The sequence below is a fragment of the Aethalodelphis obliquidens genome, unplaced genomic scaffold (genome assembly GCF_003676395.1).
Source record: "Aethalodelphis obliquidens isolate GAN/ISIS:26980383/991018 unplaced genomic scaffold, ASM367639v1 scaffold1, whole genome shotgun sequence".
Taxonomy (NCBI): domain Eukaryota; kingdom Metazoa; phylum Chordata; class Mammalia; order Artiodactyla; family Delphinidae; genus Aethalodelphis; species Aethalodelphis obliquidens.
Genome location: NW_020837945.1, coordinates 87,047,171 through 87,062,608, shown reverse-complemented (window position 1 = coordinate 87,062,608; position 15,438 = coordinate 87,047,171). Strand labels below are relative to the sequence as shown.

The window sequence follows — 15,438 nt, the reverse complement described above, 5'->3', positions numbered from 1 at the left end:
CCTCGTTGAGAAATTGGCTCTCTCGGCTCCCGTTACATTTGCCCGCTTCTCTTGCCCGTAGTAGCCATGGCGGCCATGAGTTTATTACAGCGGGCTTCGGTCTCTGCAGTGGCCGCTCTGTCTGGCCGCCGCCTTGACACTAGACTTGTATTCGGGGGCTTCCTCACCCGTGACTTTCCGAAGACTGCCGGTGGGTACTGGCTTTGGGAGAAAGCGCTATCAAGAAACGCGGGAGGAGAGATGGAGGACTCTTCCCGGGTGACCTTGGTGGAATCCGGAGAGAGCTGGGAGAAATTGGGGACTTGGGACTTGAGAGACGGAGCATGGGCTATGTGAGGAGACTGAGGGTTTTCCTGGAGTAATGAAATCGATCGTGTTTAAGTAATTAATTAGAATTTGTGAGACGCTTTGTCATTCACCTATCCTGTTGGTGGTAATTTGCGGATGAAGCTGATGTTAGAAAGGCAAAGAGCTGAGACCCATGTCTCTCAGGCACCAAGATTCTTTGTATGTTCCACCTGCGGTACGTTTTAATCTCACAAGGTGGGAAGTCATGTTGCTGAGGAGCCCGCTGATGCTAAGTAATAATATTGATATATGGACAGGTGGAGAGGCTCAGGGCTAACTCATCTGCTAGGCACAGTGCCCTCATGATACTTCTAGGTGTCCACGAAAATGTTTTAATTTAAATTTCTTTTAAAATCAGAAGGAAAAGGGCTATAATGTTAATGCATATGTGATGCTGAATCCAGCCTGAATTGTATTCGTTTTATATCAACGGAATCATAAAATAATTATTTTTAATGTCTTCTTAGAGAGGAAGGGACCTATGAAGAAAAAGTTCCTAGGTCTTAGGAAAGTCAGTGCAGTCATGGGAGGATTATTTGGAGCCTCTTGGAGACTGTGGATTGAACTCTAGGGGAATGAATAATCATAATAGCAAAGCATCAAATGCTTTGTATTCAGTCTGCTTTATTCCCTTTTGGATTCTGCAAAGTGAGTACAGTGTTACCCCATTTTACAGATGAGGAAACTGTGACTCAATTATTACAAAAATAATGCACTACTGTATTAAGTGAATAATAATAATGGGAGCTAACATTTATTGAGCACACATTATGTGCTGGGCACCATTCTAAGATATTAAAGGTATTCATTTAATCCTCTTGATCAAAAATATACTGTAAGCGATTTGTCCTATGCAATACAAGTAGATACAAAGGAAGTGAAATTTAAAGCCCAAAAGATTCTTCTCCAACTTAAAAATATATTTTTCTGTTTACTGCTCTTCTCCCAATTTAATTTGAATTATGTCACTTCACATGATGAGGCATTATACACTGATGCCATGAGGGACTTACTGGAAAAATGGAAAGGAAAAAAAGTGGCATTGAACAAATTTCCGGCAGGAATTTGAACCTGTTACAAAACTACATGTGCTTACATTCTTTGATAAAATTCCTTTGTAAGCCATTTCTGATTACAAATATCCTCTTCAAATACCCCCTCCCCCCATAGTACTTAATCATGCCTACCTGGAGATAAACTGAGGTAAAATTTCTCCCCTAGATCCCATTTATACACTATTCCCCATTCTTGGAGTTCTGGAAGGATCCTCGCAGGTAATCTACACCCTTTCCACTGGGAGCAGGAAAGGATGTGATAGCTATAGTGAGGTTACTATGTTTCAGCAGTGTACCTGCTTTCAAAGGTATTTTGCATGTGAAACCTAATCTATCACTGTGGAATGAAAGCTTGTAATCTGTTTTATATTATTGTTTATGTCTGCCTCTATGAGAACGTAAGATCCAACAGAGGAGAGAACCTTGTCTGGTTTTGTTTTCTCTGGATATAGACCACCTAGGTTTAAATCCTACCTCCAGAGTTTAGTAACTCTGTGAGCTTGGGTCATCACATCTGGGAAGCTAAGTGGAAGGCACTTAATTGCTCCAAACCTGCATTTCTTCATCGTTAAAAAAGAGGATTTAGAAAGAAAAAAAAGAGGATTTTATTACAATGTGCTTATTTTCTGTTGACAGGGAAATAAAATAAAACTAATATCTTTCCCACTGACAAGTATTTATAACCCTGAAATGTGTTTCTGCATAATTTTGCATCTTTCTAGAAATGTCATTTTGAATGAACTTGTCTCTTACCATAAGAACTGTTTTGTTTTGTTTCTAAAAAGAGGGTGGTAATTTTAACTTACCTCAAAGGTAGTGGTAAAGAGTGAGTGGGAAAAATCTACAGCACTGGGCATTACCTTCTACAGGGCCCTGTGGTCTCACCTTTCTTAAACATCTAGTACTGTCATGTTATCATCAATCACTCTCAGTGAAAACCTTTCTCAGAAAATAAGCAGATAAAAGTATTCTGTTTAATTATTTATTAAATGTCAAACATCAAGGGATTCTAGAAATAAGCTTAAGTTCTCCCCTCAGCTGCAGAGAACTTTTATGTTGAAGGCTGATGTGCATATAATTATGGCTTTAAAACCTGAGAAGAGTATTAAACGAAGTAGTGTGGACTTAATTCAGACATGGATGATGAGGCATGTTAACTGGATTCTAGGGATAGTTTTAACAGGTGCAATTGATGGAAAAGTAAAGGATGTGTTTTCAGATATATCTGAATATGGGGCTCTTGGGATAGGTAGGTGTTGAGAGAGAAGGTTAAAAAAAGAGAAGTTAGGACCTAATTAGGGGAGGGACTGAATACAAAGCCAAAGTATCTTAACGATTTTGTAGGCACCCGAGAGTGTTTTAGCAGAAGAGCAGCATCAGTAGTATGTTTTAGGAAGATGCTTCTGAATATTGGATGGCTCATCAGGCATGTTGATTTCTTAAGCCACTGAGGTGAAAAGGTCTTGGAGAGAAATGGAAAGTTTGAATTTTAGAATCAAGAGGCCTTGACAACTGATGAATGAGGCACAGGAAGATGACAGATTTTTTAGCCTGGGTAATTGAGTTGCCATTAACTGGGAATAGTCTGAGAATGAGGGAAAGAAAATGACCAATTTTGGGTGTTGTCTTGGAGACACAAAAAAATCTGATATTATCTTATTTGATCCTCACAAGTATCATAATTGTTCAAAGCATAACTTTCCTGAAGTTATTTGCATTAAAAAAAATTGGTTAGTGAAACCTTAGTTCCACGTAATTACTGAGTACCTTAATTGAGACATTCCAGGCTGTAGAGAGTGGAGGAAAATGCCTATTTTGTGGCAGAAGGATTGAGTTCCAGAAATCCTGGCAGTCACCTGGTTGTAAGCAATGTTCACTCTAATAATTTTAGATTGTAAGCAGATGGCCCTACTACAACAACAAATCATGAAAGCTCAGAATATTTGAAAAGAGTTTAGTGCTGTAAAATATCCTTTAGAACAGTTAATAGTATAACAGTTACCTAACACATTTAATGGCATGAATAATTGTTGTTTAACAGTAGGGTAATTATATGTAAAGAAAGCAAGAAGTTCACATTACTAACTGTTTAATATTGCTAGAATGCAGCCAGCTCAAGCTTTCTTCCATCGTTTTTTTTGTTTGTTACACTTTCCACATCTACTAATACTGTCATTTGTAATCAGTTGTCCCTAAAACCCCACATAGAGTTTAATCCTTACGTGTTTCTCTGTGTGTGTGTGTCTGTCTGTCTGTCTGTCCGTCTGACTGAAAGGGAAAGTTGGGAGTATACTGTCTCTTCTGAGAAGATTTACTTTCAAGGACTAAAGAAAGATCCCCTACCAACATTAAATTTACTTAAGAAATGTAAATTCAACAATATTTATGGAGTTCCTACCATGTGGCAGACACTAAAGTGCACTGGAGATACACTACTGAATGATTCAGCTTAGTGCTTATTGTTCTAGAGGAAATAACCAAATGATATTAAGGAGAATAAGTGGGAGACCAGCTGTGGATATAGGGTAGTCAGAGAAAACTTCTTTGAAGAGGTAACATTTGATCTTACCTCTGAAGGATGGGGTGAGGAGCTAGCCATTCAAAGAGCCTGAGGAAAAGCTTCCAAGCAAAGAGGAAGGTTAAGTGCAAAGACCTGAAAGCAGGAAAGAGTTCTTGGTGTTGGAAGGAAACCATTGAGATTGATCAGTAGGAAAGGTACGTCTTTTTATTCTAAGAGAGGCCATCTATTCAGATTCTTTGAGGGAAAGGACCTTAGAAATCTTATAGGCCACCCCCTGTAGTATGCTAATCCTTGTTACCTTCCATTAGTGATACTCGAATAACTCCATAATGGGGACTGGGGAGGCAGTCCAATTTTATTTTCAACCACTAAAATTGTTAGAAACTTCTTCCTTGTATTAAGCCAAAAATTACTCTTTCACACATTGATCCTAGTTCTTCCTTTCAGGTCAGTGCAGAATAGTGTAAGCCTTTGTCATTGGACAGCCTTCAGCTATTTAAAGGCACTTCTCTGGTCTCTATCCTGACTTCTTTTTTGTAGGCCAGTCACCTTCAGTTCTTTCAGTTTCAGTAGGTCAATTTCCAGGTTGTTTGCCGTCCTGGTTGCTTAACTTAGGACGTGCTCCAGATTGTCCCTCTAAAACAGTGTACTCTGGGATGGACACACTTCCACAGGTCTGGTAAGACATGGAGGTGGAGGGCTCCTTCTGTTTTTACCCTGTATTTCTGGTACATCAGATTAAGATTGGATTACCTTTGGGATTTTTTGGTTAACCACATCCACATGACACCAATGACTTTTTCTTTTTTTGTTTTTGGCCACGCCATGCAGCTTGCGGGATCTCAATTCCCTGACCAGGGATTGAACCTGGGCCATGGCAGTGAAAGCCCAGAATCCTAACCATTAGGCCACCAGGGAACTCCCACCAGTGACTTTTCTTAAGTTTGTGAGCCACTAAACTTCTGGAGTGTTCAAGTAGGACTTTCCACTTACTATACTTAATCCTTTTAGATTCAGCCTTTTGTAAGTGTGTAGGAGGACTTTTGGGGGGATCCTATTTCATCATTAGTGTAGTAGCCACTCTTGTAGCAGTAGCTCTGTATCATCAGGAATACCATCTCCACCACATTCAGGCCATTCATAGAAATTGTGAGAGAGCCCTTTGGCAGGTTACTGCATTAAGTAATCAGCACCTTTTGGGTATAATCAATCAACCAATTACCCATTACAGATTTCTTCTAACTTGCTACTTCTCTCAGTTTATAATGTGCCTTCCTCATACCTCCCCAACTCCACCAGCCTGTCTAAAGAGGGGCTTTACTTCTGAGCCTTTTCTTTTCTGACACTACATCCTGTTTCTTTCCTTTGTTGTCCTTATAGACAACAAAGACAACAAAGATTGTTGTCTTTTACAATATAGATTTGTAATTATCTATTTTTTCCTCCCAGCAGAATCTAAATCCCTCTTATACTATAGACCTAGCATAAGACCTGTACATAGTAGGCACTTAAATATTTATTGAATTAACGAGTGGTTTGTACTGTTATCCAGCCCATTTTTTTCATCTAGTCCACAGAAATTTCTATTGTACCTTTCAAATGATTTGCAGAAATACATACTTACCTTGTCAAATTCTCTTGTTATTTTAGAAGCCTTAGTAGATGATTTATACTTAGTAAACTTGTGCCAGCTTCTAATTCTCTTGTGAATTAACCTTCTAAATTCATTGCAAGCTGCTGCAGGTGGTATCAAAATTTAAGACAGTTCCTGCCTTCAAGACACTTATATTTCAGTGGGGGCAGTGAAAGCAAGTTTACACATCAGTAGAATATACAGCAGTTCAGAGGTAGGAGAGCTCTCATCTGGTTGGGAAGCATGTTGGTTTCTTGGAGGATGAGATGTCACCTGGGCCTAAAGAATAGATTTCAGGAGAGGGGAGGTCATTCTTGACATGTAAGCTTGAACAAAGGATACAAATCTTTCTGACATCTATTATGATTAAAATTCCTTTAATGGGAAATTAGTTTTTTATTCAGCAATGACTCATGGGAAATTCCCTTGAATGCGGTTACAGAGCAGAAGCATAGTAACCCTCAGTTTCTCAGTAATGTTAGAGCCTTTCCTGCTTTTAGCAGAAAGGGCTTAGAGTGGCCATAGTCATCCTTCCAGACTTCCAAGAAAGGGAAATCGCATAGAAAGCAGATCCAAGAGTGAGAGTTTTGCCTCAGTTTATCTTCAGCAAGGCTTGATTAAATACCGTCTGGGAGAGGATTTGAAGAGAAGGATATTTACAATAAGAAATGGCTTACACATTTGCAACAACATGGATGGACCTAGAGATTATCATACTAAGTGAAGTAAGTCATACAGAGAAACACAAATATTATATATCACTTATATGTGGAATCTAAAATATGATACAAAGGAACTTTTGCAAAAGAGAAACAGACTCATAGGCATAGAAAACAAACTTATGGTTACCAAAAGGGAAAGCAAGGGGAGGGGGATAAATTAGGAGTTTGGGATTAGCAGATACAAACTCTCTATATAAAATAAACAACAAGGTCCTACTGTATAGCGAAGGGAACTATATTCAGTATCTTGTAATAAACTATGATGGAGAAGAATATGAAAAGGAATATATATATTTATAACTGAATCACTTTGCTGTACACCAGAAACAAACACAACATTGTAAATGATTTTTTACAAAAATTTTTTGTAAAATTTTTAATATATTTTGTAAAATTTTTGTAAAATTTATAATAATTATGTAATATAATAATTATTAAATTATTATATCAACTAAAAAAAAAGAAGAAATGGCTTATAAAGGGATTTTATCAAGACATATTAGAGTGTATTCTTTTGAACGAGTTCAAATTCCTGCTAGAGAGATATTGAAAAAATATCTTTCCATTTATTTTGCATCAAGTCCCTAATGTATATTGCCTCATCATATGACGCAATTTAAATTAATTTCTTCTGCAGCATTAGCAAATATTTATTGCAGAGGTAAACAAAGGTATGTAGCCCACCAAGAGTATCTGATCTCCCTGCCTGCTACTGAAACAAATTCAAATAGTCATTTAGATATTTCTTCAATAAATATCAATATCTTGAATATTGATGAATAAAAATGATGAAAATATTGATGAATATGTTGAATAAAAATGAGGAGAGCTGTAGTTTAGAACAGTGCATCAATCTCTGTTTAAAGATATCCTAGTATTCCCTGCCTTTAGTACTCAAATAAAGAAGCATGTATTTTTTTATCTTAATCGTATATATATATGTATATATATTTTTTGGAAGGGATATTTTATTTTAATTCATATTAAACATTTATGCATGTACGTTTTCGTATAGTCTGACTTTTATCTCAAAATATAACAGTATATCCTTATAAACCTTGTATATAACAGGGTTATTTAATATTTCCAGCTCCTGTGCGACACAGTGGAGACCATGGGAAAAGACTGTTTATCATCAAGCCTTCTGGATTCTATGACAGACGTTTTTTGAAATTAATGGTGAGTTAAAACTTGTTGAACTAAACTCTTTACATATAAATAGGAAATTTTTTTCCTATTTAGAAAACATCTTTCATTTTATAAAATATTGTTTTTTGTAAATTCATATTCTTTTTCTCAGAAAAATGTTGAGATTGAGTAGTAAGGTCTGGTTTGTTACTGAATTTATTTTTTTTATTTTTTGCGGTACGCGGGCCTCTCACTGTTGTGGCCTCTCCCATTGTGGAGCACAGGCTCCGGACGCGCAGGCTTAGTGGCCGTGGCTCATGGGCCTAGCTGCTCCGCGGCATGCGGGATCCTCCCGGACTGGGGCACGAACCTGCGTCCCTTGCATCGCAGGCGGACTCTCAACCACTGCACCACCAGGGAAGCCCCCTGAATTTATTTTTAAATTAGTGAACCTTTCCTTCTTCAAAAAGAGAATTCATACATATTGGAGGTAAAAATTGAAACATTCCTTTCTTCTCAAGATTATGGTGTTTTGAAATCATCTGTGTTCCCTGACCAAAAGAAAAATCTATAAATTATAAAACTGAAAATGGATTCATTTGGGGATAATTATTTATATTACTAATATATTCTTTAAATTAACAAAGAACTCATTGAAGGACTTCTTTAAATATGTAACTCCATTATTTTGGGATATGATTTTTTATTTCTTTGTTGTTTAGGAACTTTGATTTCAGAGAGTGAAACAGGGCATTGACTACATGTTTGTATCTCAAGTCTCTGTAAAGAAAAGTAGAGACTTAGAAGGTGGAAGACTGGACTCTGCCACTGTTCCTAAAGTTGTGACCCACTGGCTGCCCTCTAGACCTTCCCTTGCCTGTCCATTGTGCTTAATGCCCTCTCCATCTCCATGGTTGAGCTCCTACTTTTCTTGTGATGACCAACTCAAACTCCAGAAATCGCCCTCATCTTCTTACACTTTTATTCTTAATATAAAAATTTCTTTTATGACATTGCTTTAACCAAAAATGAAAAATCACTTAAATATATATTGTATTATACAATTAGTCTTTGCTTTCTTCTTTCATTTTTGACACTAAATATAGGCATCTAAAAGCTAGAGCAAAAGAAAATTACAGAAATAAATAATTTTATACAGCATCTCCAATTTGGCAAGTTTATGTTATAAGAAATACAAGGAAATCATGTAATGAGGACAGTTTGAGTGTGAGGAAAGGAGTTAGGAAATGGTTATGTGAAAACTTTTTTTTTTTTTTTTTAATCTTAACAGAAATTCTACATTTTGTTGACTGGGATTCCAGTAGCAATTGGCATAACTCTGGTGAATGTATTCATTGGTAAGTATCTCCCCCACCAACTAAATTAGTAAATTTTTAAAACCTGTGTACATTAATATAAAAAAGGAATTATGGATATTATAAGGGAAAGTTCTTCAAATAATAAAATAAACATAAACATGAGAATTTATTTTAAAATAACAAAATCTTAATCTGCAATAGCACACAGTGGTTCTTTTTTTAACTTTTTGTTTTCTCCAAAAACCTTTAAGGTCACTGACTCTATAGGCCACATAAAAGGCCTGTCTTCTTCCTCTTTCTCATTTCCCAAAACCAGCTTTGAGAAGTCTGAATAAGGAAAATAGAAAGAGATAGAGGTGGAAAAGAGGCTGAGGGATGGAAGAACTTTTTTTATCCATCCTGGAACATATAAAGTTATAATCTTCCAAAAAAGAATAGATTTGTGAATGATAGTAACTATTAGGTCTCCTGGGAAATTCTGCTCACAGTACTTCTAACATCTTGAATCCTAAATATTTTGTCTAGGATGTTTAAGGAAAACCAGAGGAATAGTATGTCTTTTATTATATCTTCTTACACTATATAAAAACAAAACGAGAACCCTCATATAATGCCTATATACAATGCGTTACACATAGAAGACATCTAAAAAATATCTAATGAATGATCTTCCACCAGCTTGAAGTGAATTTAAAATATTAGATATCTTCATTGCTACAAAACAAAAGGTTCTTTAAAATCACAAGAGGTTGGTTTCTTACTTAAATAGTGAAGAATTAACATTATAAACTCCTGATACTAAAGTTGAATATCACTGTTTTCTCTTATTAGGTGAAGCTGAGTTAGCAGAAATTCCAGAAGGCTATACCCCAGAGCACTGGGAATATTTCAAGGTTGGTATAGGTCACTGAAAGTTATTTTCAGTTAGGTGTCTTGTCAATGTACTGGTTAATATCTTAATTTAGCAATTGTGGTATAGTTTTGTATTCAATTTTTTATAACAAGTAAATGATACATTTTGTGCTCACTTTTTATAAGTAACTTTTGGTAATTTTCTGCATTGTTTTATTACCTTAAGCTTTATGGTTTTTTAAAGACTGACTCTGCACTGTGTTCTCAACCTAGAGAGTAACAGTCAGAATTTATCCTACGTTCTATGCCGTAGGGAAAACTGTACTGATACTAATGCTAGCTGTCATTTATTGAACACCCACTGTGTAGCAGGCACTATGATAAGTGTTTTGAAAATACTATCTCATTCCATGTAAATGGTACTATTATTATTTCTGCTTTAGAGATGAGGAAGTTGATGCTTAAAAGAGGTTAAGTGCTCTGTCTAAGGGATAGGGTCAGTATTTGAACCCAGGCAGTCTTGACTCCAGAGCCTGCACTGTTAATTAGTCATTTTACCATACTGTCATGGCTACTAAAACCCAAAATTAATTCTGTTACTTGTCTTTACAAGTGTTTTAGTGAGATGGCCTTGATTACAGTATATCTTATCATGTTTTATTATCTGAATGAATTATATTTTAGAAAAGAAATACTTCATTATTAAATCTTAAGGTAAGCCATATAATTAGTTTATCTTGGCTGACTGGTGGAAAGAGCGCCATTTTAAGATCACCAGACCCCGGGTTTGGCTCCAAAATCTGCCAGTTAAGATACTTATAGTGTAGTATAATAGGAAAGAGCACAGGTTTTAGAGTCAGACAGACCTGGCCTGAGTGCAGATGCTGCAACCTAGTAACTGTACAACCTTGTGTAATTTGCTCATCTATAAATGAGGACAAAGGTAGTATCTACCGAACAAATTAAAATTATTTTAAAAATATATAAAGTGGTTGATACATAAAAGTGTTATTGATTTACCTGAGATGGTCATTTTAGGAGAATAGTAAACTGGAAAAGCAAAGTACTTTTCAGACACTAATTTTAAACACATTTTCTCTTGTAGCATCCTATATCAAGATGGATTGCCCGAACTTTCTTTGATAGTCCTGAAAAGAATTATGAAAGAACAATGGCTGTCCTTCAAGTTGAAGCTGAAAAAGCTGAATTACGGTAAAAAAAAAAAAAAAAAAAAAAGGGCAGGGGTTGGAGTGCAGGGAAGAAAATCCTTTCCTACAGTTGCAAACCACAGGAAGAAATTTAATAAAACTATTTCAACAGTGTAGGATGCTCTGTGTAAAAGGGTGAAGATGGAGAGAGAATTAGCCTGTTTAGAGAGGAGATTATGAGTTGGAGACTAGAAGGCTATTAGGAGATAATATCTGTCAGATTAAAAAGAATTCTTTTTTGAAATGTCCTGACTCTTTTAAGTGCAAGGTAGCCCTCTCCTTCCCCTCCCCCACCCAATTTCCTTTCTTCTTACACCCAGTGTCATCCTTAGAGGTGACTACTATTTAATGATCTCTTATATTTTATGCATTAAAAATATATTTTTTATATATCATTTACAAAATATATTAACACAAATGGAATCCTGTTATCAGCACTGTTCTGCACCTTGTCTTCCTTTCATGTAAATATACAGTCATTCCTTGGTAACTGAGGAGGATTGTTCCAGGACCTCCAGTAGATACCAGTCTGAGGATGCTCAAGTCCCTATATAAAATGGCATAGAACAGTTGGCCCTCCGAAGATAGATAGGGCCAACTGTATCTTGATCTTTCGGTAATAGCATATACTCTATTCTTTTTAATGGCTGCACTGGATGGATGTGCCTTAATTTTTTTAACCGGTGAGGGACCTATTGTTGGTACTTAGGCTCTTTCCAAGTTTTTTGATAATTATACATTGTGCTGTGGTGAATATCCTCATATATTTTTGCATATTTATTCAGTGTATCTGGAATATAAATTCCTAGCAGTGGCACTGATAAACCAAATGTTATGCTTTAAATTTTAGATAGCTTTTGTCAAACTCTTCTTTAAAAAGTTGTACCAGTGGTCTTTTCTGTCACCAATACAGGATAATTCTGTTTCTCCATACCTTTCCCAGTAAAGGAATTTATCAAACCTAAACATTTTTGCTGATCAGACAGTTGAAAAATGTTATCTCATCATTTCAATTTTGTATTTTTTGGCAAAGTTGAGTATTTTTTCATATATCTATTGGTTGTTTATATTTCTTTTTCATAAGTTGCCCATTTTCTATTAATTTGTGCATTGATTAAAATAGCCCCTTTTGTTTTTGTTGCAGATATGTCTTCCTAGCTTGTCATTTGTCTTCTGACAGTGTAGAATTTTTTTGCAACTTAGTGTTTTTGTTTCAGATAACAAAAATGCAGTAGTAGCTAATATGTTTTTGAACACTTACTGTGTACTGATGGTTTAATTGCTTTTAATATATTTACTCCTTTAATGATTGTCAAGCTTGTCAGTCTTTTTCTTTAGCTTCTGGAATTTTGTGTCATATATAGGTCTCTGATAATAATAAAATAAGTAAATACACAAGTCCAAAATTTTTTTTTTTTTTTTTTTCTGTACGCAGCCTCTCACTGCCGTGGCCTCTCCCGTTGCGGAGCACAGGCTCCGGACGCGCAGGCTCAGGGACCACGGCTCACAGGCCCAGCCACTCGGTGGCATGTGGGATCTTCCCGGACTGGGGCACGAACCCGTGTCCCCTGCATCGGCAGGTGGACTCTCAACCACTGCGCCACCAGGGAAGCCCCAAAATTATTTTTTAATGTTCACTCATATTTTCTTTTTCTACTTTTAAATATGATCTTTTCTGAGATTTATTTTGGTGTTTGGAATGAGGTTTACATACAATCAAAAGTACCCATTAAGTCCAGTGGGTTTTGACAAAATATATAACTGTAACCACCACTATCGAGGTCATTATGATCACCTAGTGAGTTTCTTTCCTGTCCCTTCAGTCAATCCCCATCCCTTACTCTTGGCCCCAGGCTACCATTGATCTGCTTTCTGTTCATTCTGCTCTAATTTTGTAGTTTACAAAAATTGCTATGATATTGAAAACTATTTAAATGATTAAATGAACATATGATTGGCTTGTTTTGTAGATATGTAATTACATGTATGTGTAGTTACCATATAGAACTGTCATTAAGTATTTAAGAGCATGGAATAGCATTATGCCTCATACTTAGTTAGCTTTGGACATTTTTGAACTTCAGACATATACCTTTGATAAAACATCAGATTACAAAATTTCTTAGACATATAACAATCCCAAACAATTTCAAAACAAACAAAGTAAAAATAAAAACAAAAACAGGGGACTCCTCTGGTGGTCCAGTGGGTCGGACTCCGCGCTACCAATGCAGGGGGCCTGGGTTCGGTCCCAGGTCGGGGAACTAGATCCTGCACGCGTGCCGCAACTGAGAGTCCGCATGCCGCAACTAAAAAGATCTCACACGCAGCAATGAAGATCCCGTGTGCTGCAACTAAGACCTGGAGCAGCCTAAATAAATAAATATTTTTTAAAAAACTAAAACAGGACCCTGACTTTTACTCCTAAAAGAAAGATGCAAGTGTGAGAATGGAATGGGGAGTACCTACACATTTTTAAAAATATATGTTTAGGTATTTGGAAAACTGAAGCTTAAAGGAAAGGTATAAAATAGAAAGGGACTGCCTTACGTAATTGATTCCCCCAGAGATAATTTATTTTTGGTCCTCCAGAATTTTTAATACTCTGTACATGTGTACATATACATAGCACAAATGATTTTCTCTGCTTTTGAGTGAAATGGGAAGGTGCCACACAGACTCATTTTATACCTTGCTTTTTCAACCTAATGATATATCTGTCCTCTCCTTCCATGTTACTATATATAGATTTCCCTCATTCTTTTTAACAGGTGCATAGGTTGTCCATTATATGGGTGAACAATAATTTATTTAACCAGTCCCCTGTGATGAATATTTTAATTACTTGCATTTTAGATTATTATAAAGAGTAGAAAAGAAAAAGGTTGATATTTAATCCTAAAAAAAAAAGGATAAATGTATTCTCTTATATACACTATCACAAAGGTATATTATCTGTCATAGATAGGGTTGGTAAACTGGTTAAGGTTCATGAAGTGAATAATTTAACTGTGACAGATTTCCAGTCATAAAAAGTTAGTATGTAGTCTATAAAAATGGAAAGTAAAAGGCTTGATGGAGAAGGGATTATTCCAGGAATGCGTGGTAGTTTTGTGCAAAGGCTTGGCTGTGGAAGAAGGAAAGTATCTTTCTAAAATAGAGATTATTCAGTTTGTGAAGAAGGATGAGGACAAATAAGTAGATCTTAGAGTCAGAGAATGTTTTTCTTAATCCTGGTTTTTCTTTTTTCTTTTCTTTACAAATATGGATTGTCCAATGTTGACCAGGCTCAGTGTGATGCTGGTGGCTGGTGAATAAGTTACCGTCTCTTCTTTCAAGAAGTTTTCTGTCCTAATGGTGATCGGCAGCCAGTATAGACAGGGGATGTGAGCTCCTCCAGGAAGGCTTGTTCCCTTTTAATTTCTAGCACTTGGCACAGTATGTGGTCATAATAGTAGGCGTTCTGTAAATGACTCTCTTAACATTTAAAAGGCAAGAAGACAGGAAATGCATTATCACTATTCAAGTGAAAGTGATCTGTCCAGACAAAGAGCAGGGACAGGAGGAGAGAATTGATTATCAATTCAAGTGACGCTTGGGTGATTAAAAACAATATTCATTGGCTAACTACATAAGCAAGATAATAAAAGCCAAAATAAATCCCAAATTTTGCTTATAGGTACATATCAGATATATGCATACATATGGATCTGTGGAGGGACATTATATTTTACATAAAAGCAAGACTCTCAAGTTGTTGTTCTTTATGGAGATAATTCATTAACTTTATAATTGGAAATGCTGTAGTCACAACATCACCATTCTGTTTGTTACAGGTTAAAGGAGCTGGAAGTACGAAGTCTAATGCGTGCAAGAGGCGATGGTCCCTGGTATCAGTATCTGACCATTGATAAGACACTTATTGATCATTCTCCAAAAGCAACTCCTGACAACTAATCTTTTATTTCTCTAAATACAAAGTATATTCTCTTTAGGCAATACTAAATTACTAGATATATTCTGTATTTTTTCTGTGTGATGAATAAAAGATCCTATTCGTTGCTCCATTTCTCAACATTGGTTCAGATTAAGGCTTTTTTGTGTGTGATTTCATTTTTTTTTTCCAGCTTTATTGAGGTGTCATTCACAAAGTTGTAAGATATTTAAAGTGTACATCATGATGATTTGATACACATATATATTGTGAAAGGCAGATTAAGGCTTTTGGTTTGGGGCTTTCAGCTTCCTCTTTTAAGAATGTTTAAGTATAATAAAAAAAAACTCAAAGAAATAGGAATTTGTGAACTCCTAAAGGTGTAGCTTTGAAAGATTAATGTTTTATTTGTCTGATAAATGGAAGTTAGAGAAGTCTATGTTAAATATCAGGAAATATGTAGTTTATATACATGTGAGTATTGTAGATATGTGGATTATTCAAGGGCAACTCAGAATTTTAAATTATATAAATATTGAACCAATTATATAAAACATTAACACCTTAATAAACAATTTTTCAGTGAAGATATCTCAAAGTTCAATGTTTTCATGTTTTTAGCCATAAATCGTTCTTTTAAAATGTATATACACACACATGTTCATTTTTCTTAGATGCAATATCTCAGATTCCTTAGAGTCCTTTTTTGTAAACACTG

The 15,438-nt window shown here is 35.8% G+C and overlaps 1 protein-coding gene across 3 annotated transcripts; it reads left to right on the top strand.

Moving 5' to 3' along the window:
- Window positions 1–24: 24 nt before the first annotated feature.
- Window positions 25–14,871, top strand: NDUFB5 (NADH:ubiquinone oxidoreductase subunit B5). Of its 3 annotated transcripts, none has more exons than XM_027111224.1 (6): window positions 25–190; window positions 7,370–7,458; window positions 8,699–8,765; window positions 9,558–9,619; window positions 10,684–10,790; window positions 14,623–14,871. In XM_027111224.1, exons 1-6 carry the CDS (start codon window positions 67–69, stop codon window positions 14,741–14,743), a joined length of 570 nt encoding a protein of 189 aa, XP_026967025.1. In that variant the 5' UTR covers window positions 25–66; the 3' UTR covers window positions 14,744–14,871. The 3 variants fall into 3 exon arrangements, with proteins under 3 accessions (XP_026967025.1, XP_026967042.1, XP_026967035.1); XM_027111234.1 differs by lacking the exon at window positions 25–190 and adding an exon at window positions 6,238–6,282 and having other exon boundaries at window positions 7,351–7,458; window positions 14,623–14,861; XM_027111241.1 differs by lacking the exon at window positions 10,684–10,790 and having other exon boundaries at window positions 14,623–14,861.
- The last annotated feature ends 567 nt before the right edge of the window (window positions 14,872–15,438 follow it).